General features: G+C 36.6%; 1 protein-coding gene across 1 annotated transcript; it reads left to right on the plus strand.

Moving 5' to 3' along the window:
• The first annotated feature begins 345 nt into the window (after nucleotides 1–345).
• On the plus strand, nucleotides 346–1,704 carry LOC116888675 (nuclear autoantigenic sperm protein-like). The gene is given in 5 exon segments (XM_032889974.1): nucleotides 346–560; nucleotides 641–701; nucleotides 704–866; nucleotides 869–1,578; nucleotides 1,580–1,704. Coding segments are annotated over 5 exon segments (1,257 nt in total). The 3' UTR covers nucleotides 1,688–1,704.
• The last annotated feature ends 21,719 nt before the right edge of the window (nucleotides 1,705–23,423 follow it).

The following is a 23,423-nucleotide window of genomic DNA, read 5'->3' on the forward strand; positions in this document are numbered from 1 at the left end:
TAGAGAAATATTCCATATTAGAAATTACATACTGAATAATAGCTTCAAAGAAGAACTGACAGGTAAATAGTGTTCCTGACAAAATCTGTAACAGTGTATGAGTCTGACCACAAGTCCATGGATTTATAAGTATGTAAAGTGTGAATGTGGAGGGGGGGTGGAGAGAGAGAGAGAGGTGGAGAGAGAGAGAGAGAGAGAGAGAGAGAGAGAGAGAGAGAGAGAAGATTAAAACATATTGATAGAATCTGCCATTTTCTCTACCTGAGTAAGTCATCGTTGTCTGGAATTCTCTAGTTTTTCTTCCCAGGCAGTATACTCCCACTGGCCCACCACCTCAGTGGAACGATGGCCACAGAGTCTACACCCACTCTTACCATTACCATGGAACTGGTTTCTGCTGACAAAATTGAAGATGCTCCTGCTCCTTCTACCTCTGCAGATAAAATGGAGAGTCTGCATTTGGATAGTGAAGCTAAGAAACTACTGGGATTAGGACAGAAACATCTGTTGATGGGTGACATTCAGGCAGCTGTTAATGCATTCCAGGAAGCAACTTTTAGGTAAGAAGTATGGAGAAACGGCTAATGAGTTTGGAAAAGCCTTCTTTTTTTTACTTGAAGTCACTTCTGGAGTTGGTCAGAATGGAGAATGGAGTGTTGGGAAATGCTTTAGAAGGAGTTCATGTAGAAGAGGAAGAAGGAAAAAAAAAACAGAAGATGAATCTTTGGTAGAAAATAATGATAATGTAGATGAAACTGAAGGCTCAGAGGAAGAAGACAAAGAAAATGACAAGGCTGAAGAAATAACAAATGAATCAGTTCTTGAAAAAAAGACTCTTCAAGAAAATGAAGAAGAGGATATTGGGAACTTGCCTGGGATATGCTAGATTTAGCCAAGATTATTTTTAAGAGGCAAGAAACAAAAGAATCCCAGGTTTATGCTGCACAAGCCCATCTTAAACCTGGAGAAGTTAGTGTTGAATCTGAGGATTATATCCAAGTTGTGGAGGAGTTTCAGGCTTGCCTAAGCCTGCAAGAACAGTATTTGGAAGCTCACGATGGTCTCCTTGCGGAGACTCACTACCAATTGGGTTTGGCCTATGGTTACAACTCTCAGTATGATGAGGCAGTAGCCCAGTTTGAAAAATCTATTGAAGTCATTGAGAAGAGAATGGCTGTACTACGTGAGCAGATGAAGGAGGCTGAAGGATCATTTACTGAATACGAGAAAGAAATTGAGGAGCTGAAAGAACTGCTACCTGAAATTCGAGGGAAGATAGTAGATGCAAAGGAATCTCAGCGGAGTGGGAATGTAGCTGAACTGGCTCTGAAGGCTACTCTGGTCGAGAACTCTACTTCAGGTTTCACTCCTAGTGGAGCTGGTGCCTCGGTATCCATGATTGCCAGTAGAAAACCAACAGACGGAGCTTCCTCATCAAATTGTGTCACTGATATTTCCCATCTTGTCAGAAAGAAGAGGAAACCAGAGGAAGAGAGTCCCCGGAAAGATGATGCAAAGAAAGCTAAACCAGAGCCAGAGGTGAATGGAGGCAGTGGGGATGCTGTCTCCGATGGAAAATGAAGTTTCAGAAAACATGGAGGCTGAGGCTGAGAATCAGGCTGAGAGCCAGACAACAGCAGAAGGGACAGTGGACCCTGCAGCTACAGTTAAAAGCAATGCATGTTAAAAGGCGAGCAGAACCTTCCTCCTGAGGGAAAGTGGCTTTGTACATAATGTATTTTTTTTCACTTTTGGGGATTCGTTTTGTATAAATCCAATAAAGTTTGTAGGCAACAACAACAACAACAACAAAAAAAAAACCATACTGATAAAGATGGCTCACTGGGTAAAGACACTTGCCATGTAAACCCAGTAACCCAACTTCACATTCTGTAGTCCCTGTGTGGGAAGGACATAAACAGACCCAGAGCTATATTCTGACCTCTACACATAATATTTTGAATCACCTGCATATGTCATAAATATACACAATAATAAATAAAATATTTTAAACCAAAGGCATATAGAAATTTCTAGTATTCAAAGACTTTATATTGAGGTATAACTGGTCATTTGCATGACACGATTTAATACTTATTTTAAATATAAATTTTATATTAATGAAAAGTTACATTAAATACATCGTGTGATGACCTCAAAACAAGCAAATCAATAAACTATATGAAACTTCTGATTTCATTCCAACCCTTGGAATTAGAATCAATATACTAAATCATTAAACTTCTTTTGGGAAATGCATTTTTTGATCTACTATCAAGAATATGTTCCTTTTGCTTTGTCAATGTAAGCATTTATAGTTCGTTTATTTCTGTTATTATATTGTAATTCCAGAGACAGATTAATCCAGACAGAGTAAATTAATATCCACAGAGTACTGGGTGATTTCAATACCACATTTTTTCTAATTGGACAAGAACATCTGAAAAAAAGTAAACAGAACTATTAAAAATCCATTAGCATAATTTTTCAAATGTATCTCATAGATATCTACAGAATATTCCACCAAAACACCAAAGAGTACACCTCTAATTGTTAGCACATGTAAATTTCAATAATGTAAAGCACATAATGGTATAAAAAATAAATCTGAAGAAATACAGAAGAAAGTAAAATGACATCATATATCTATCTGACCACAATCCAATGAAACCAATAAAGCTCAAAATCAATAGCAAAAGAAACCTAAAATTATACAAACTCATAGATCTTATATAGAACACTACTGAATGATTTATAAATCTTTGCATTGATAAAACAAATGGAAGGTATTTATTATTATTGTTGTTGTTATTATCATTTAATCTCTTTTTTACAGTCTAGTCATTATTCGCCTTCATAGTCTTCCTTCTGACTGTTCCTCATCCTATACCTCCCTCATTTCCATCGGGATGCTCCCCTACTCCCACCCCGCCAGATCTCCCCACACCCTGTGTCCAATTCTCTCAACAGTTAGGTGAGTCCAGACCAGGCAGTCCTCTGCTGTATATGTGTCAGGGACCTCATATCAGCTAGTGCATGCTGCCTGGTTGGTAGCTCAGTGTCTAAGTGATTTCGGGGATGCAGGTCAGGTGAAACTGCTGGTTGAAGTTGCTTTCCTCCTCAGCTTCTTTCAGCCTTTTGTAATTCAACCACAAGGTCCCTGGATTCTGTCCATTGATTGAGTGTAAGTATCTGAATCTGACTCTTTCAGCTGCTTGATGGGCCTCTGGAGGGCAGTCAGGCTAAGCTCCTGTCTGTAAACACACCACTAATAGTGTCAGATCTTGCTGAAGAGGTTTGCAACCCCGCAAGAACAACAATGACAATCAACAAGACCTCCAAGGGACTAAACCACTACCCAAAGACTATATACATGGACTGGCACATGGCTCCAAATGCATATGTAGCAGAAGAAGGCCTTGTTGGGCACCAATGGAAGGAGAAGCCCTTGGTCCTGCCAAGGTGGGACCCCCAGTGTAGGGGAAAGTAGGGAGTATAGGAAAGGGGGTGGATGGGGTGGAGAACACCTTTATAGAAGAAGGGGAGGGGATGGGATATAGGGCTTATGTTTGGGAAACCTGGAAAGGGAATAACATTTGAAATGTAAATAAAAAAATCCAATTAAAAAATAGTGTCAAGTCTTGGAGCCTCCCCTTGAGCTGGTTCCCAATTTGGGCAGGTCATTGGACCTGCTTTCCCTCAGGATCTTCTCCATTTTTGTTCCTGCAGTTCTTTTAGACAGGAACAATTCTGGGTCATAGTTTTGACTGTGGGATGGCAACTCCATCCATCCACTTGATGCCCCATTTTTCTACTGGAGATGCACTTTACAAGTATTCATGGTAGTAGAACAAAACATTTCTTTTCCCCAAAAAGTGTCTAATAATTTAGTATTTTAATTCAAATGCCAAGAATTAGATTAATATTAGAAGGAAACTTTGTGTATTTTATGAGTTTGTTTGGGGGATCATTACACATTGTGTTTAAGACAATTTTTCTTTATTGTAAGATCAACCTTTAAAAATAAGTGTTAAAAATTGTTGTACAAATAACCAGTTATACCTCAAACTTCACAAATAAGCTCTGATATACATTAAAATAGGCTTAAGGTGTAAATTTGTAGCTCTTAGTGCCTATTTTATTAACCTATAGTATAAAGCACAAATCAATAATTTTATGATGTGCTTCAAGATCTTGGATAAATCAACACAAACTAAAAGCAGTTCTAGTACACATGGAAAAAAATGTTAAAATCTGAGGAAGAAATTAATGAAATATAAAAACAACAATTAATAAAACAAATTATCATTTAATATATCACCTGGTTCTTTAAAATCATAACCAAATTTGATAGATTATTAGTTAAGTTAACCAAAACAGAAATAAGCGCCCAAAATTAACAAAGCTAGAGATGGACAAGGAAACACACAAACACTAAAGAAATTTAGAAAATTATATATGAATATTTTAAAAGCCTGTACTCTTTTAAGTTAAAAAAGTCTAAATGAAATAGATTTCTATATTCATATGAATAACTAAAGTTAAACCAATAAAATATCAACAACTTCAATTTATCACCAATAAGGAGATTGAAACACTAATAAAAAGTCTTCCTACTTAAAAAAGTGCACAGGTTCAGATTGATTCACTGTAGAACTTTTTAAGACTTTTAAAAGGAACTATAGCTAATATATCTTAAAGTATTTAAAGTAAAACAATAAAGAAAGAAAATGAGCACTTTGAAACTCCCGTGAAGCCAGTGTTATAAAAAGAAAGATGAGAAAGAAAAAGAGGAACAGGAGGAGGAGAGAACAATAGGCCACACTCTCATTGATGACAATAGATGCATAAATTTCCACAAAGTAATTTTTAAACGCATACATCCATAGGTTTAGAAGATCATCTATCATTGTGTTAAAATTGTCTTTATAACAAAGATGCATACATCATTTGAAATTTGTATATACAAAAAATACAATAAATCACATATATGGATTCAAATACAAAAATCATTTGATCATCTGAATAGATGTAGGAAGAGTCTTTGTCAAAATCCAGTATAACTTCAGAATATAATTGCTAGAAAGAATAGGACAGAAGTAGCATACCTTGATATAACAAATGTTCCATATGACAGTTCAATAGCTAAAATCATGGGCAGTAGAAGAAAAATTCAAACCCATCTTAGTGAAATAAGTAATGAAATAAGGTGTGCACTAAACCCAGTCCTTTTCAATATATTGCTTGAATGCACTGGCTAGAGGAATAATAACACTTAGGTATAGTTTTCTGACTTATTTGAACTGAATTCATTAAATGTAATGAAAGATTTGAAATACATGCTGTGTCTGGTCTCTTATAGTTTTAATATACTATTATGACTAGGTAATTCAATGCCTATTATACTACACTTCACATTCAGATTGTATCAAATTCAAGGTGAGACAAATATGGTTAACAAGTGGGATGAATTAAAGGCTTTAGATTTACTTCACATGGGTCTTGAAAGTGGCAATGAACTTATATTTTATGTACTTTCAAACCAGTAGGAATAAAGGACCATGTGTCTTTCACTAGTGTGCACCTGTATACACAGTCTCCACCTCCCCCAACTTCTGCTTTCATTATATAGGATGCGCATCAATGCTTATCACAACCAGAAGCCATTCTCAGTATATATAAAAGTCTTGACCTTACATACCTTCTGTTTGCGTGCCTTTATACTTCTCAAGAGTGAAGAAAATGAAATAAGCCAGTAAGAGTGTATAGTCAATGTCTGCTGTGAGCATGGCCTGTACAAGATATGAAAGATAAAAATGTCAAAAATACTTCCTTTTCATGAGCTTATATACAGCCTAAGCATTATATATAGCTGGATCTACAGTTCTCATATCTGATCCCACTGCAGCTCTGACAGCATCACAGAAACACAAGGTTATCAAGGTCTCTAAAGCCTGTGTTCAGTGAAAAACAATGTTCACCTTTCTGCATGGCTCATGAGTAGAGAACTGGTTATTAAAATTAGTTAAGGGCTGGAGAGATGGCTCAGCGATTAAGAGCGCTGACTGCTCTTCCATTGGTCCTGAGTTCAATTCCCAGCAACCACATGGTGGCTCACAATCATTTGATATTCTCTTCTGGTGTGTCTGAAGATAGCTACAGTGTACCATATAATAAGTAAATAAATCTTTAAAAAATTAGTTAATTGTGACATTGGGTTGGACCACTGCCTTGAGATAAATGTGTTCGGCAGTATTTTCTCACGAAGAACTGAAGACTGAACATTCCTGCCTTTAATTAGAAGAGATAGTTAAGAAAACTTACACTAAATCAAAGAAATGGCAAGATATGGACTATGTTTATATTGTAAGGTCTGTATGTACTGATATGTATCTTCATTGGTAAGCCTAAAACAATGATAACAGTACAAGTAGAAATGACTACTAAATTTCATTGCCTAATTTATCACATACAGATAAAGAAACATGCTATCTTTGCATACAGAAAAAAAGATATTATTTTATCCCCAGTACTGGGGGGAGTAAGATACAAATAGATAATTGTCTACTAATTGAGTTCCAGAACAGCTTGTGCTACATAGAAAGACACTGTCTCAAAAAAAGAATTTAAGTTTTACCAGTTTTCCTGATAGATGACTTAAATGTGTACTATTGAGAAATCGATAACACATAAGTACTATCCCTGAGGACCATCTCATTGTAACCACAATGAATTGAATTAATTTCTTTCTAGGGGGTGTCATTTCATGTATTATTTTATTAGCGATTTTTTATTTACTTTTCAAATGTTATTCCCTTCCCCAGTTTCACATCCATAAGGCCCCTATCCCATCCCCCTCTCTTTCTTCTATAAAGGTGTTCCTCCTCCCTAACCAACCCCCTTCCCACCTCCCTGCCCTGACATTCCCCTACACTAGGGACTCCAGACTTGGCAGGAACATCTTTTAACATGGAGGGAGAGAATAATGATAATAGTTAATGAACTGTGGTCTAGTTTACAAGTATTAATTGAATCACAGTCTAGCTACTAATTTAAATTTTTATAAATTATTCATTATGTGCCTGTACTTTAGCAGTAAGATTTAACTCATTTAAGATTCAAAGTAACCAATGAAGAAGTATTTGAGACTATTTTAGTAGTAGTTCAGAAAAAATAATCATTACTTTTAATAAGATAATTTTCTCTTTTTATTATCAGTTCATAATTGTATCTGGATAGGCATATAAAATATATGACAGAAAATAAAGCTTGCTAATGCAGCTTCATATGGAATTTTGTGAAAAAAAATAAAAGAGAGAAACATTAGAGAACAATAAAATTGGAGACATTAAACATATGCATTTTCATTTAGCATATAAATAGCTATCTGACTTTCATCATATAAACTTGATGAAAGCAGTGACTTTTGTATTTTTCATTCCAACCTTGTGAAAGTCTTATGCCAATGTGTACAATAATCATGATTGTAAATATTATTTTAGCCATAATTTCATAATAATGCTTTCTATGTGTGTGTGGTTATATATTCACACATTATTACAGAAACTTTCCATCTATATGTCCATACTGGACGTTGTTCATGATAATGTAATAATTTTTAATATAGTACTCAAATCCATATATTTTTAACACTACAACTAGCTTTGATTTTATTTATTTGATCTGTTTCCATTATAAAACAATTTTTATATATGCATTAAATTATAAGCCATCAATCTAGCAAATAATCTAAGCTTCAGGAAATGAAATCATCCAATGCCTGGAATTTGAGTTGATATACAGGGGATGATACCACTTGACTTTCTTCCAGGTTTGCCCTTTTCTTGGATGATGACCAGAACATGGTAATTCTCAATGAAAGTGTGATGAAATGGGCAGATACTATTATAGGATTAACAGTATGACATAAAATTTCCTTCAAAATAAAAGCAGAACCACCTTGCCTGCAATTCTGCACTGTTTCTTTTCACCATAATTATGGACTATCACTCCTTAGACATTTGCCAACATTTGAGTTATTTTCAGGCTTGTAAGAGTCAAAGTACATAATTTGCCGATTAGAACCTTGTTGTTGTAAAAATATAAAAATAAAAGAGTAAGTTGGTCTTTTACTCTGCTGGGTCTACACCTCGGTGCCCAAGATATCTGCTAGATATCTTGGCGGAAACACATCCCAGCCGCACACTTTCCTACACTCAAACCCTCACATAAAGGAACACACAACACAATAATCTTTGACCCAATTGGTAAGATATAATTGCCCACTTGAACATACAAAGCCCAGTACCATCCATCCCTTAGGAACATTGATAACAACCTGTAAATACACAGAGAAGAATCTTAACATCACCTGCCATCTTGTCCTGCCATGGCTTCTCAGCCCCTCTCTCCCTCCTGTCTCTTCCTCTCTCCTTGTCTTCTCCTCTTCCTTCAAACTTCTCTTCCTTCTCCTCCAATGACAGGCCTCCTTCTATCCTATACCTGCCCCTCACCAGTACTTTACAAATTCAATGGAGAGGTGGTTCTGGTGAAGTCACCTGAGGTCTGAGTCCTTGACTAGGCAGCTGTCCTTGGGGCAGTGGAATTAGCATCAAAATACAGTAACTTCAGGGCAAACCACAACAGAACCTGCCTCATATTAAACTTCTAGAGAAGGTAAGACAAGAGCACTGGTTCTTAACATGTGGTTTGACCCCTTTGGAGGTTGAATGACTCTGACAAAGTCACATATCAGATATCCTACATATCAAATATTTACATTACGACTCACAACAGTAACAAAATTATAGTTATCAGGCAGAAATAAAAATGATTTTATGGGTGGGTGCTACCACAATATAAGGAACAGTATTAAAGGGTCACAGCATTAGAAAGGTTGAGAACCACTACTATATGATAAGATGATCAAGACACCATTTGACTTGATATTTTACCAGTCACAGTAGTCTGTTACAGACTAAGAGTAGAGGGGAGAAATTTGAGGATGGAAGTCTTTAGTTTACTACCGTGTAAACCGAGTACATCTGGACAATATAGCCATGAATAGTAAGTGTACTAAGTAGGCTCCTTTTCAAATATCATCCCTATACTTTTCTAATGCTGTAATGTTTTCCTGTTTAATGGATTCCAAAGCTTCAATTTTCTCATGAAATAAGGGTAGTAATTCACCCCTGTAAACACTGTAAACAATTTAAAGATAATAGTTTGTGGTATTTTTCAGTTACTTGCCATAATTATTATCAGTAATTATTACTTTTCATGATGAGGAAGGTCATATTGGTGCCAAAGAATACTGATAACACTGGAAATTTTATGGCTGTTATTGGGTTAGAAAATTGATGCCAACAAGTTAGTGGCTTCTCCTTACTGTAATAAAAATACCCAAGGTAAACAAATTATAAGAAGGAAGTAATGGTTTGAGCTACATCTTTGGAATTTTAAGAAGGAAGACCAAAATGTGGATTTTCAGGCCTTCTTAGAAGGAGGAACAAAATACTTACAGGAGGAAATATAGAGACAAAGAGTGGAGCAGGGACTGAAGGAAAGGTCATCCAGAGAATGGATCTATCCCACATGCAGACACCAAACCCATTTACTATTGATGATGCCAAGAAATGCTTGCTGACATGAGCCTGATATGGATGTCTCCTGAGAGGCTCTGTCAGATCTTTATTGATACAGATAAAAATGATTGTGACTAAATATTGGACTGAGCACTGGGACCCTAATGGAAGAGTTAGAGAAAGGACTGAAGGAGCTGAAATGGTTTGCAACCCCATAGGAAGAGCAACTATATCAATCAAACAGATAACCCAGAGCTCCCAGGGACTAAAACACCAAAAAAAGAATACACATGGAAGGTCATATGGTTCCAGCCACGTATGTAGCAGAGGATGGTGTTGTCTAGCATCAATAGCAAGAGAAGCCCTTGGTCCTATGAAACTTCATTTCCTCAGTGTAGGGGAATGCCAGGATGTTGAGGTGGGAGAGAGTGGGTTGGAGTGGGACCATCTTCAAAGAAGCAGGAGGAGGGGGCTTTGCAGAGGGGAAACTGAGAAAGGGGATAACATTTGAAATGTAAATACATAAATATCCAATAACATAAATAAATAAAAAAGACAATTATTGAATGTATGCATTGCTCATATGAAGAGGCACTAATTGTTTTAATAGCATACTTGTAATAACAGAAAGACCTCTCACTAGGCTCAATTCTTGCTGCTGTTACTGTTTTGTTTTGAGGTAGGTATTCCCTATGTATCTTGGGCTGGGCATCAAGAGGTCTCTTGCATTAATCTCCTAAATTCTAGGATAATAGGCAATTTATCTCTTCTTGGCAAATGCATAATCTTTTAAAATTTCCAGTTCTCCCAGGGGTACTAAACTGACATCTACCCTTTACCCAATAGAATTTTGACATTCACTCTAAGTTCAAAGTAGAGTAGTATCATGTAAAATTCTAAGCATAATTTATATGGTCAGACTTCACACAGTAAAAATTCTTGGGGGCTGAGCCAATTTTCCTTTAGCTGATTAGAGACATTTTTGGGAAATATGTGATTATGTGTTCCCAATCATTCTGTCTAATTAAGTAAGATGATTTACAAATGTTCTTAAAATGTTTATAACTTTTAACAAACACTAATTGGGTTGACATTTGTGCTAGTGCTACTGTTTAAGATAAAGCTAAGCCAGGAAAAAACTTTAAGAAGTAAAAGAGCCAAAGATGTGAGAAAAATAAGAGTGCGTAATTGTCATGGGATTGTATGATATTTAATATAAAGTCCTTCATTCCTTCCTATGGTTTTCCTTTGTGGACTCATTTAGCCTAAACCTACAGGTTGTCCTCATCATCTAGGTCCTGATGACAAACTGTCTGTAATGATTGTCATTCTGAACACCAGAAAGTAGTTGATCATTCCATATGAAGTTGTGTAATCACAGCTGTTAAATAACTGATATTTAACATAAACAAAAGCATAGTTAGTGCTATGGCAACACATCCTAGCAAAATCACCCACTATATCGTACCAGAAGGAAGTTAGGAGCAACAATGTAGCCCACCACACTACTTCCACCACACAAAAAGCTTCCAATTACCTAGATATATAGATGCTTGTCAAAGTATATTATACAGTTATCTGGTTAACTGAAACTCCAAATATGGAAAACAGACCAGTCATTGGTGTTCCTCCTTAATTATTTTACCCCATGTTTATGTATTTTCTTTTTTATAATAATTTTATCTTTCTTGGTTATTTTATTTATTTGCATTTCAAATGTTATCCCCCTTTACCCCCTCTTCCATACCCCTACACCTCCCCCTGCTTATATGAGGATGCTCCCATTTCCACACACCCATTCCAACTCAGTGCCCTAGCATTACCCTACATTGGGGAAACAAGCCTTCACAGGACCAACGGCTTTTCCTCCCATTGATGTTGGACAATGTCATCATTTGCCACTTATGTGGCCGGAGTTATGGGTTCCTCCATGTGTACTCATTAGTTGGTGGTTTAGTCCCTGGGAGCTGTAATGGGGTTTTGTTGGTTGATATTGTTGTTCTTCCTATGGTGTTGCAAACCCCTTCCATTCCTTCAGTCTTTTCTCTAAAACCTCCATTGGGGTCCCCTTGTTCAGTCTAATGGTTAGCTGCAACCATACTCATCTGTATCAGTAGGGCTCTGGCAGAGCTTCTCAGGAGACACCTATATCTGGCTCCTGTCACCAAGTTCTTCTTGGCATCAGCAATAGTGACTGGTTTGGTGGCTGCATATGAAATGGATCCCCTGGGCAGTCTCTGAATGACCTTTTCTTCAGTCACTGCTCCACTCATTGTCCCTGTAATTCCTTCCGTGAGTTAGTTTTTGTTCTCCCTTCTAAGAAGGAATGAAACATCCACATTTTGATCTTCCTTATTCTTGGGTTTCATATGATCTGTGATTTTTTTCTTAGGTATTCCAAGCTTTTGGGCTAATATCCACTTATCAGTGAATAGATACCATTTGTATTCTTTTGTGACTGGGTTACCTCACTCAGGATTATTTTCTACTTCCATCCATTTGCCTATGGATTTCATGTAGTCATTGTTTTTATAGCTGAGTAGTACTCCATTGTGTAAATGTACAACATTTTCCGTATTGATTCTTCTGTTGAGGAACATCTGGGTCCATTCTATCTTCTGGCTACTATAAATAAGGCTGTATGAACCTAGTAGAGCATGTGTTCTTTTTATATGTTGGAGAATCTTTTGGGTGTATGCTCTGGAGTAGTATAGCTGGGTACTCAGGTAGTACTTAATCCAATTTTTTGAGGAATCACTAGACAGACTTACAGTGTGATTGTACCAGCTTACAATCCTACCAACCATGGAGAAGTGTTCCTATTTCTCCACATCCTCAATAGCATCTACTGTTACCTGAGTCTTTTTTTAATCTCAGCCATTGTGATTGGGGTGAGATGGAATTTCAGGGTTGTTTTGACTTACATTTCCCTGATTACTAAGGATGTTGAACATCTCTTTACATGATTCTCAGCCATTCAATATTCCTCACTTGAGAATTCTTTGTTTAGCTCTGAACCACATTTTTTAGTAGGATTATTTGAATCTCTGGAGTTTAACTTGTTAAGTTACTCATATATATTAGATATTAGCCCTCTATCTGATGTAAGATTGGTAAAGGCTTTTCTCCCAATTTGTTGGTTGCCATTTTGTCCTATTGACAGTGTCCATTGCCTTACATAAGCTTGGCAATTTTATGAGGTCCCATTAGTTGGTTCTTGATCTTAGAGCATAAGCCATTGGTGTTCTTTTCAGGAAAATTTCCCCACTGTGCATGCATTTGAGGCTATTCCCCTCAGTTTTTCTTCTATTAGTTTGAGGTACCCCGGTTTTATGTAAGTCATTGATTCACTTGAACTTGAGCTTTCTCAAGGAGATAAGTAAATCAATTTGCATTCTTCACACATTCTTTGACCCCTCCAGTTATGAACAAGCACCATTTGTTGAAAATCTCTTTTTTTCCATTCCATAGTTATAGCTCCTTTGTCAAAGACCAAGTGCCCATACATGTGTGCCTTCATTTCTGGGTCTTCAATTCTGTTACATTGATCTACCTACCTGCCTCTATGCCAATACCATACAGTTTTTTATCACGATTACTCTGTAATACAATTTGAGGTCAGGGATGGTGATTACCACAGAAGTTCTTTTATTGTTGAGAAGAGTTTTCCTTATCCTCTGTTTTTTGCTTTTTGAAATAAATCTGCAAATTGCTCTTTCTAATTCTATGAAGAATTGAGTTGGAATTTTGGGGGGGATTCCAAATTGAATCTGTAAATTGCTTTTTGCAAGGTGGCCATTTTTACTATATTAATCCAGCCAATTCATGAGCATGGGAGATCTTTCCATCTTCTGAGATCTTCTTCGATTTCTTTCTTCGGAGACTTGAAGTTTTTGTCATACAGACCTTTCACTTCCTTGGTTAGAATCACACCAAGATGCTTTATATTATATGTGGCTATTGTGAGGAGTGTAATTTCCATAATTGCTTTTTCAGCCTGTTTATCCTTTGAGTAGAGGAAGGCTACTAATTTGTTTGAGTAAATTTTATACCCAGCCACTTCACTGAAGCTGTTTATCAGGTTTAGCAGTTCTCTGGTGAAATTTTTGGGGTTGCTTAAATATACTATCATATCATCTGCAAATAGTGATATTTAGACTTCTTTTCCAATTGATATCCCTTTGGCCTCTTTTTGTTCTTTAATTACTCTGGCTAGGAATACAAGTACTATATTGAATAGGTTAGGGAGAGAGTGGGTATCTTTGGCTAGTCCCTGATTTTAGTGGAATTGCTTCAAGTTTCTCTCCATTTAGTTTGATATTGGCTACTGGTTTGTTGTATATTGCTTTTACTATGTTTACGTATGGCCCTTGAATTCCTGATCTTTCCAAAATTTTATCATGCTGCAGTGTTGAATTTTGTCAAATGCTTTCTCAGCCTCTAGTGAAATGATTATATGGTTTTCTTCCTTGAGTTTATTTATATAGTGAATTATGTTGATGGTTTTCCATATACTGAACCATCTTTTCATCCCTGGCATTAAGCCCACTTGATCATGGTATATGATCATTTTCATGTGTTCTTGAATTCGGTTTGCAAGAACTTTATGGAGTATTTTAGCATCAGTATTCCTGAGAGAAATTGGTTCTATTTCTTTGTAGGGTCTTTGTGTGGTTTAGGTATAAGCGTAATTGTGGCTTCAAAGAAGTTGGGTATTGTTCTTTCTGTTTCTATTTTGTGGAATAGTTTGAAGAGTGGTGGAATTAGGTCTAAAATTCTGCTCTAAATCCCATCATGTCCTTTGCTTTTTTGGTTGGAGATTTTTTTAAAAAACAGTTGTGTGTAATTTATCCGTGATTAGTTGGTGCTTGGGGTACTAATTTCTTTGTTTTTGTTTTTTTTTTTGTTTGTTTTGTTTTTGTTTTTTTTCTTTATTAACTTATATTTTCTTATTTACATTTAGATTGTTATTTCCTTTCCGGTTTCCGCCAACACCCCCCTAGCTCCCCCCTCCTTCTCTATGGGTGTTCCCCCATCCTCCACCCATTACCGCCTCCCCCCAACAATCACATTCACTGGGGGTTCAGTCTTAGCAGGACCAAGGGCTTCCCCTTCCACTGGTGCTCTTACTTAGGCTATTCATTGCTACCTATGAGGTTGGGTCAGGTCCCAGTCCATGTATAGTCTTTGGGTAGTGGCTTAGTCCTGGAAGCTCTAGTTGGTTGGCATTGTTGTTCATATGGGGTCTCGAGCCCCTTCAAGCTCTTTCAGTCCTTTCTCTGATTCCTTCAACGGGGGTCCCATTCTCAGTTCAGTGGTTTGCTGCTGGCATTTGCCTATGTATTTGCCATGCTCTGGCTGTGTCTCTCAGGAGAGATCTACATCCGGTTCCTGTGGGCCTGCACTTCTATGTTTCATCCATCTTGTCTAATTGGGTGGCTATATGTATGGGCCACATGTGGGGCAGGCTCTGAATGGGTGTTCCTTCTGCCTCTGTTTTAATCTTTGCCTCTCTATTCCCTGCCAAGGGTATTCTTGTTCCCCTTTTAAAGAAGGAGTGAAACATTCACATTTTGGTCATCCTTCTTGAGTTTCATGTATTCTGTGCATCTAGGGTAATTCGAGCATTTGGGCTAATATCCACTTATCAATGAGTGCACACCATGTGTGTTTTTCTGTGATTGGGTTACCTCACTCAGGATGATATTTTCCAATTCCATCCATTTGCCTATGAATTTCATAAAGTCATTGTTTTTGATAGTTGAGTAATATTCCATTGTGTAGATGTACCACATTTTATGTATCCATTCCTCTGTTGAAGGGCATCTGGGTTCTTTCCAGCTTCTGGCTATTATAAATAAGGCTGCTATGAACATAGTGGAGCACGTGTCTTTGTTATATGTTGGGGCATCTTTTGGGTATATGCCCAAGAGAGGTATAGCTGGGTCCTCAGGTAGTTCAATGTCCAATTTTCTGAGGAACTGATTCCAGAATGGTTGTACCAGTCTGCAATTGGTTGGGGGATTTTTAATGACTGCTTCTATATCTTTAAGAGTTATGAACTGCTTAGATGGTTTATCTGATCCTCATTATCTTTGGTACCAGCTGTCTATTCTAGAAAATTGCCCATTTAATGCAGAGTTTCTAGTTTTGTTGAGTATAGGCTTTGATGATAGGATCTGATAAATTTTTGGATGTCCTCATTTTCTGTTGTATGTATCCCTTTTCATTTCTGACTTTCTTGATTTGGATACTATCGCTGTACCCACTGGTTAGTATGGCTAAATGTTTATCTTTCTTGTTAATTTTCTCAAAGAATCAGCTCCTGGTTTTGTTGATTATTTATATAGTTCTTTTTGTTTCTTCTTGGTTGTTTTCAGCCCTGATTTTGATTATTCCCTGCTGTCTACTCCTCTTGGGTAAATTGTCTTCTTTTGGTTCTAGACCTTTCTGGTGTGTTCTGAAGCACTTGCTATATGTTCTCTATAATTCACATTCTTTTTGGATGCACTCAGAACTATGAGTTTTCCTCTACTACTTTTATTATTTTTAGCACTACTTTTATTGTACCTAGTAAGTTTGCTGTATATTCTGTGCCTACATTTTCATTAAATTCTAAAGAGGCTTTAATTTCTTTCCTTATTTCTTCCTCGTCAAAGTTGTCATTGAGTTGAACATTGCCAAGCTTCCATATGTATGTAGGCTTTCTTATATTTTTGTTATCCTTTGAAACTAGCTTTAATTCATGGTGATCTGATAGAATGCATGAGATTATTTCAATCTCCTATATTTATTGAGCCCTGTTTTGTGACCCATTATATGATCAACTTTGAGAAGATACCATGAGGTGCTGAGAAAGTATATTTTTTAGTTGTAGGATGAAATGTTCTGTAGATATCTGTTAAAAGCATTTGGTTCATAATTTTTGTTAGTTTCCCTTTGTCTCCATTTAGTTTCTGTTTCCATGATCTGGACATTGATGAGAGTGTTGTGTTGAGGTCTCCCACTATTTTTGTGTGTCGTGTAATGTATGTTTTGAGCTTTAGTAATGTTTCTTTTAAGAATGTGGGTATTCTTACATATGGAGCATAGATGCTCAGAATTGAGAGTTCATCTTGGTATCTTTTGCCCTTGCGATTCTCTCTTCTATCTCTTCTATTCTGTTGGTGGTGTTTGTGTCTATGACTCCTGATCTCTTTGCTAGGTTTTCTATCTCCCTATTTTCCCAAACCTATTTTGCTAGGTTTGTCACCCTTTGTAATTTCTTTATTGTTTCTATTTGCATTTTTAGATCCTAGATGGTTTTATTCAATTCCTTCACCTACTTTGTTGTGTTTTCCTGTGATTATTTAAGGAATTTTGTGTTTCTACTTTAAATGCTTCTACTTGTTTACCTGTGTTCTCCTGTATTTCTTTAAGGGAGTTATTTATGTCTTTCCTAAAGTCCTCTATCATCATTATGAGATATGATTTTAAATCCAAATATTGTTTTTCTGGTGTGTTGGGGTATCCAGTTTTTGCTGTGGTAGGTGTACTGGGTTCTGATTATAAGAAGCAATCTTGCTTTCTGTTGGTTAGGTTCCTATGATTGCCTTTCTCCATCTGGTTATCTATGAGGTTAGTTTGTCTTGCTGTCTCTGACTGGAGCTTGTCTCTCTTGTGGGCTTGTGAGCCTGTGAGCCTACGATCTTTGTAGTGAGAGCACTCTTGGCAAATCAGCCTCCATGGGCAGGTTTTGTGTGTAAGGGCTGTGGAAATATCTCATTTCTGGAAGCAGATGGAGACTGTAAGGGTCCTGTCCCAGGCTGCGCTGCAGCTCCTGATCCCTCTGAAATCCTGATTGGTCTCTCCTTGGACAGTCAATGGAATGATAGTGAGGTAGCATCTGTGGGCTGAGGGATTAGGAAGGAGAGTATTCTTTGCAGAACAGCTCTCTGTGGGCAGGTTTTGTGTATTTTCTCTACAATAATTTCATAATATATATAACGTGACATGCATCTTTTCAAAATCAAGAAATACTGCCAAATCATTCACTAATGCTAATGATAGTATATATCAAGGACTTTAAGTTATTTCTGTTTGACTTGCTTTTAGTAAATCTACAATGTCTCTTTGAGGTCATGATTTTGCCATATTTGAATCTATTACAATAAATTAGTTCCAGAGATTCTCCCACATTTGGGAATATTCACGGATTGTTTTTGTAATAGTCATTGTCATTTTTATGATGACTTCATTAGCACCTTCTTTATACTTTCCTTTGAATATCAATTGATATCAATTGATTGGAAATGTAAGAAATTACCATAATAAGAATTAAAATTATTTTATGTATTTACTCATACGTAATAATTAAAGCAATCTATTAACATATTTAGGCTTAAAATATGATATTGTTTTTTTGGTCAGAGAAATCCTGAACTAACACAGTATCAATTACCACTTTCATAATGAATTTTGGGACCAGTCCTTATCATTATAATTCATGCAAACTTCTTTAGACAAAAAGTTACTTTGTGTCTGTAGTATTAGGAATACATTTTGGAACTGTGAAGGTAGAAGATAAATAAGCAGTAAATGTATGATGAGATTGCTGAAATTAATTTTTTCTCAATACATTCATGGATACAGTAAGAATATATGGGAATATTCTATATTTATTGGCAGAGAAGAACATGCACTATAGCCCATACAAACATGTTTTCATGAGGACACATAGATGGCACTTCTAAAGAGTAGAATCTTTCAAAACTTTGAAAAGTTCAAAACCATCAAGACTAAGGTTAGAGATTTTTATGCTGCAGAATTTAGAATGGTCATAATACACTATGGCTGAAGACATTTTAGAAGGTGCATAAACTTCTAAAAGATTATATGAAAAATCAAATGAATTGGGAGCATACATGCCAAGGCACACTACTATCTAGAGTTTTAGCTGTCACTTTAACTACTATTGATTGTTCTCTTATTTCCCTCTTTCCATCTTTGGATCTTTCCTCACTATGTTTCTCAACTCCTCCTCTTGGAATAGCAACTTAAAAACGAATGTTGTATCACCTCACTTATGGAAACATATGCTATTGAGCCTCTTACCCTATCAACAAATGTATGCCTCTTCTTAGATTTTGTTGCATAAACCAGCTTTACATTTACACAGGCTGCAAAACAACTGTATGCATAAGAACATTTATATCTAAAGTTATAGTCTATAGACATATTCGTATTCTCATGTTTATAATCAATTTTCACACATATCTAGAGCATAGGTTAATTTTTTGTTTAACCTATAGTTTGTATGTTTTATATGTCCTGATGATTTGATGTAGGCACTGCTATTCCTCATGTCTAAATAATTCTTATGCTTTTGAAAGAGCTTTGGCTTTATATTCTCTGAGGTATCCTGTTTCTAGAAACACATTAGTTAAATAACTACATAATAGATTCAAGCCACATTGGAAAAAACCTTTTATTTCCAAAAGTAGATGTCATTTGTGATAATTTAAGGAAATGTTCTTATTCGGTTTGGAATAGTAATGCCATCAGTGAAAATGTAGTTGTTGGCAAGTTCCATTTTCATTTTTGACAAAGTAACATATCACAACAACCCTCCCACTGAGAGCAGCTATAAATGCTGGATAAAATAAAAGAACAGCTGTCTAAAATCTCTCTAAAGCAATAAAAGGAGTCAGGACTTGTGAAGTCGAGATTTTAAGTGTAAGCAATTATATTAATGTGAAACTGACTGTTACTTTTGCTCTCACTAGAATTAGAATGTTTTGAATAATGAAACAAATCCTGCTGAAATTTTGACTAGCATTTAATACAAAGCATTAATGAAATTTACCTATCTTATATAGAGAAAACACTGTAACAAATAATTATAATACATACTTGAGTGGAATAGTTGGAAAGCTACCAATATAGACTATGCTGTGTACAGTAAACCAGATACAACATATTTGTGGTTTCAGAGAGACTTGAGTTAAAAATTAGTGATTTTCTTTCCTCTCTGTTTATGTGATTAAAAATACTCTGACCAAAAGTCAGAGTTATAAAGAATAAAGAGTTCACTTGGCCTACATTTCCAGGAAACAATCCATCTCTGAAAGATGTCTGGGCAGGAAGTCAAGATAGGAACTTGGAAAGAGGGATGAAAAATATCCATGCTGTCCTCAGACTTGTGGTTAACTAACTTTTTTTCCCCGAAATTTCTTAGGATGATCTTCTTCTTCTTTTCTTTTATTGGATATTTTTAAATTTACATTTCAAATGTTATCCCTTTTCTGGTTTGCCATCCATAAACTCCCTATTCCATCTCCCTCCCTCTTCCTTTTGAGGGTGCTCCCTCACCCAACCACCCATTCCCTCCATCCTCCCTGTCCTGAAATTCCCTACTCTGGGTGGTCCAGCCTTGACAGGACCAAGGGCTTCTCCTCCCATTGATGCCCAACAAGGCCATCCTTTGCTACATATGCAGCTGGAGTCATTATTCCATCCCTGTGTATTCCTATGAACTGTTTTAAATCGCCCAAGACCAGCTCCACAGGAAGTGGGGCTGTTCACAGTGGTCTGGCCTCTTCCACATTAATTAAGACAACTGAAACAATTCCTTACAGATGTGCCCACAAACAAACCTAATAAAGACTCTGGCTCTACAAAGACAACATGATATGTATTCATTTAAAGTGAACGTTAGCACTTAAGTAATGAACCACACTATAATCCACCAACCCAGAGAGGCTAAGTAACAAAGATGCCTCAAGGCAGGATCTCCCTGAGAGGAGGAATAAATTTCATGTGTGGACTGGGATGGATGGCGAATGGAAGAAAAAGGACCAAAAAGGGGAAGTATATATAGAGAGAACATAGAGAGCACATCTGGAATTAGAGAGTATTTGAAAGTGATGTGAAAATCTATTCATGGAAGCTTCCCAGAATCTATAAGGGTGATGCTAGCAAATATTCCAAGGAATGAGGAATAAAGAAGCTGAATAGGCTATCTTCCATAACAAGACAAGACTTTCAGTGGTGGGAATGAGATACCATAAAATAATTGTCTCTGCCTGTAAGATATTCTGAGTAATGGTGATGCAGAATTTGTGGGAGTGTGCAACAAATAAGTGGTCCTAGTTGAAGCCCACAAAATGAGAGGGAGCCCATACCTGATATTGACTGAATGTCCAGGAACTAGAGGTTGAATAGCCCAGAGACCTAGGATAACAAACAGGAAACAAATCAATGAAATGATTCTTAATGATATTCTGCTGTACTAAAAGACCTGTGCCTAGCTCAAAGTCATCAGAGAGGCTTCATCTAGCAACTGATAGGAGCTCATGCACTGACCCACTGCCAAATATTATGAGGAGTTCTGGAAACCCCACAAAAGACTGAGAGGAAGGAATGTAGAAGGCAGAGGATTCAAAGACACTCAGAGAGCATGACTCACAGAATCAATTTAAAACAACTCATAGGGACTAACAGAAATTAAAGTAACAGTTTTAAAGCCTGATGGGTTTTATAAAGCCTGATAGGTCCTCTGCATATATATTATTTTTGTGTAACTTGATATTATTATGGAACCGATAACGATGGGGATGGGGAGTATTTCTTTTACCTGCGCTAGGGATCCTTTTGCTACTATTTGGTTGCCTAATCTAGCCTTGATATTAAGAAATGTGCCGGGGTTGGGGATTTAGCTCAGTGGTGGGCGCTTGCCTAGGAAGCACAAGGCCCTGGGTTCCATCCCAGCTCGAAAAAAAAGAACCAAAAAAAAAAAAAAAAAAAAAAAAAAAAGAATGTGCCTAAGCTTATTGTAACTTGTGATGGTGTTTGGTTGATACCTGTGGAAAGGCTGTTCATTCTGAAGACAAACTGAAAGGCAATGGATATAAGGAAGAAAGAAGAGGTGAAGTGGGTCAGTGGGAGGAGTGGAAAGAGGGGAAACAGCTCTCATGATGTAATATATGAGAGCTTAGTAAAAATAAGACTATTACTCAAATGAGACTCCCTTTTCAGGTGATTCTAGGATATGTCATGATCTAGGACTGGGACAATCAGCATTTTATTAAAAAGACTTGATCTGACCAAAATGCGAATGCTTCACTCCTTCTTTAAAAGGGGAACAAGAATACCCTTGGGAGGGAATAGGGAGGCAAAGTTTAGAACAGAGGCAGAAGGAACACCCATTCAGAGCCTGCCCCACACGTGGTCCATACACATACAGCCACCAAACTAGATAAGATGGATGAAGCAAAGAATTGCCAGCTGAGGTTGGGGATTTAGCTCAGCAGTTCGGTCCCAGCTACGGAAAAAAAAAAAAAAAAAAAGAATTGCCGGCTGACCGGAACCTGATGTAGATCTCTCCTGAGACACACAGCCAGAATATAGCAAACACATAGGCAAATGCCAGCAGCAAATCACTGAAGTGAGAATAGGACCCCCGTTGAAGGAATTAGAGAAAGAACTGGAAGAGCATGAAGGAGCTCGAGACTCCATATGAACAACAATGCCAACCAACCAGAGCTTCCAGGGACTAAGCCACTACCTAAAGACTATACATGGACTGACCCTGGGCTCTAACCTCATAGGTAGCAATGAATAGCCTAGTAAGAGCACCAGTGGAAGGGGAAGCCCTTGGTCCTGCCAAGACTGAACCCCCAGTGAACATGATTGTTAGGGGGAGGGCAGTAATGAGGGGAGGATGGGTAGGGGAACACCCATAGAGAAGGGGAGGGGGAGAGGTTAGGGGGATATTGGCCTGGAAACCGGGAAGGGGAATAACAATCGAAATGTAAATAAGAAATACTCAAGTTAATAAAGATGAAAAAAAAAAAGACTTTGTCATGAAGACATGGCCCAATAATTGAGTACATGCTGATTTTGCAAAAGGCTTGAACTTAACTCCCAGAACTCATATCATGTGACTCACAATAACTCTAACTATTGGCCCTTGGAATCCAATCCCTCTACTATTTTACTCATGCACAAACCCCCATACAGACATGAGACTGAGAATAAAATAGAAATTAAAAAATAGCAAATCTCTTTAAGATATGATACATTATATCATTAGTCTTTAATAGTGTCAAAAATAAATCACAATGGAAATTTAAATTATGTAAAAAAGTGTATTATGTAGGATACAACTAATATGTTCATAGATATAATTTAATAAAAATGTGTATACTAGAGAAAATGTTAAAATGCAAGGATTTCAGTATTTTACTTAATTTACTAAAAATTAATTAAATTCAATTAAACCAAATTGCAGTGAATTAATTATGCATGTCAAAATCTAATGAACAATTGAAAATGAAGCCAAGAACAGTTAAAGATGACTATTTAATAAAAAACATAATATTGATAAATATCTAAATCAATATTGACAAATCTCCTGTAAAGGTACAGGAGGTGAAATGCAAGTAATGACCATTAATACAAGTAATATCCATCAACTTAGAAAAGGATATTATTACAGATTCTGTACATTTTAAAAGATTATAGCAATATATGTCAAACAATTTCTGATAATTAAAACAAATCCTTATGAGCATCATTGAATAGAACCAAATATATGTTAATAGAAAATCAAAAACTGTAATTTATAAGCAATACAGTGAATTCATAATTTAGAATTTCAATTGACCTCAATAATAAATCATCTACAAATACACAAGTAGCAAATGAAATTAGTGCAATACTATGTAAAATGACCAAAAAGGAATTGTGCTTTCTGAGGTATACTCTTTAGTGACTTGGATCCACAATTTTGCATTTTGATTTATTATGACTTTTTGTAGTGCCCTCTATCTGTTGTAAAAAGAATTTTCCGTGATGAGG

Source organism: Rattus rattus, chromosome X (assembly GCF_011064425.1).
Source record: "Rattus rattus isolate New Zealand chromosome X, Rrattus_CSIRO_v1, whole genome shotgun sequence".
In the NCBI taxonomy this organism is placed as follows: domain Eukaryota; kingdom Metazoa; phylum Chordata; class Mammalia; order Rodentia; family Muridae; genus Rattus; species Rattus rattus.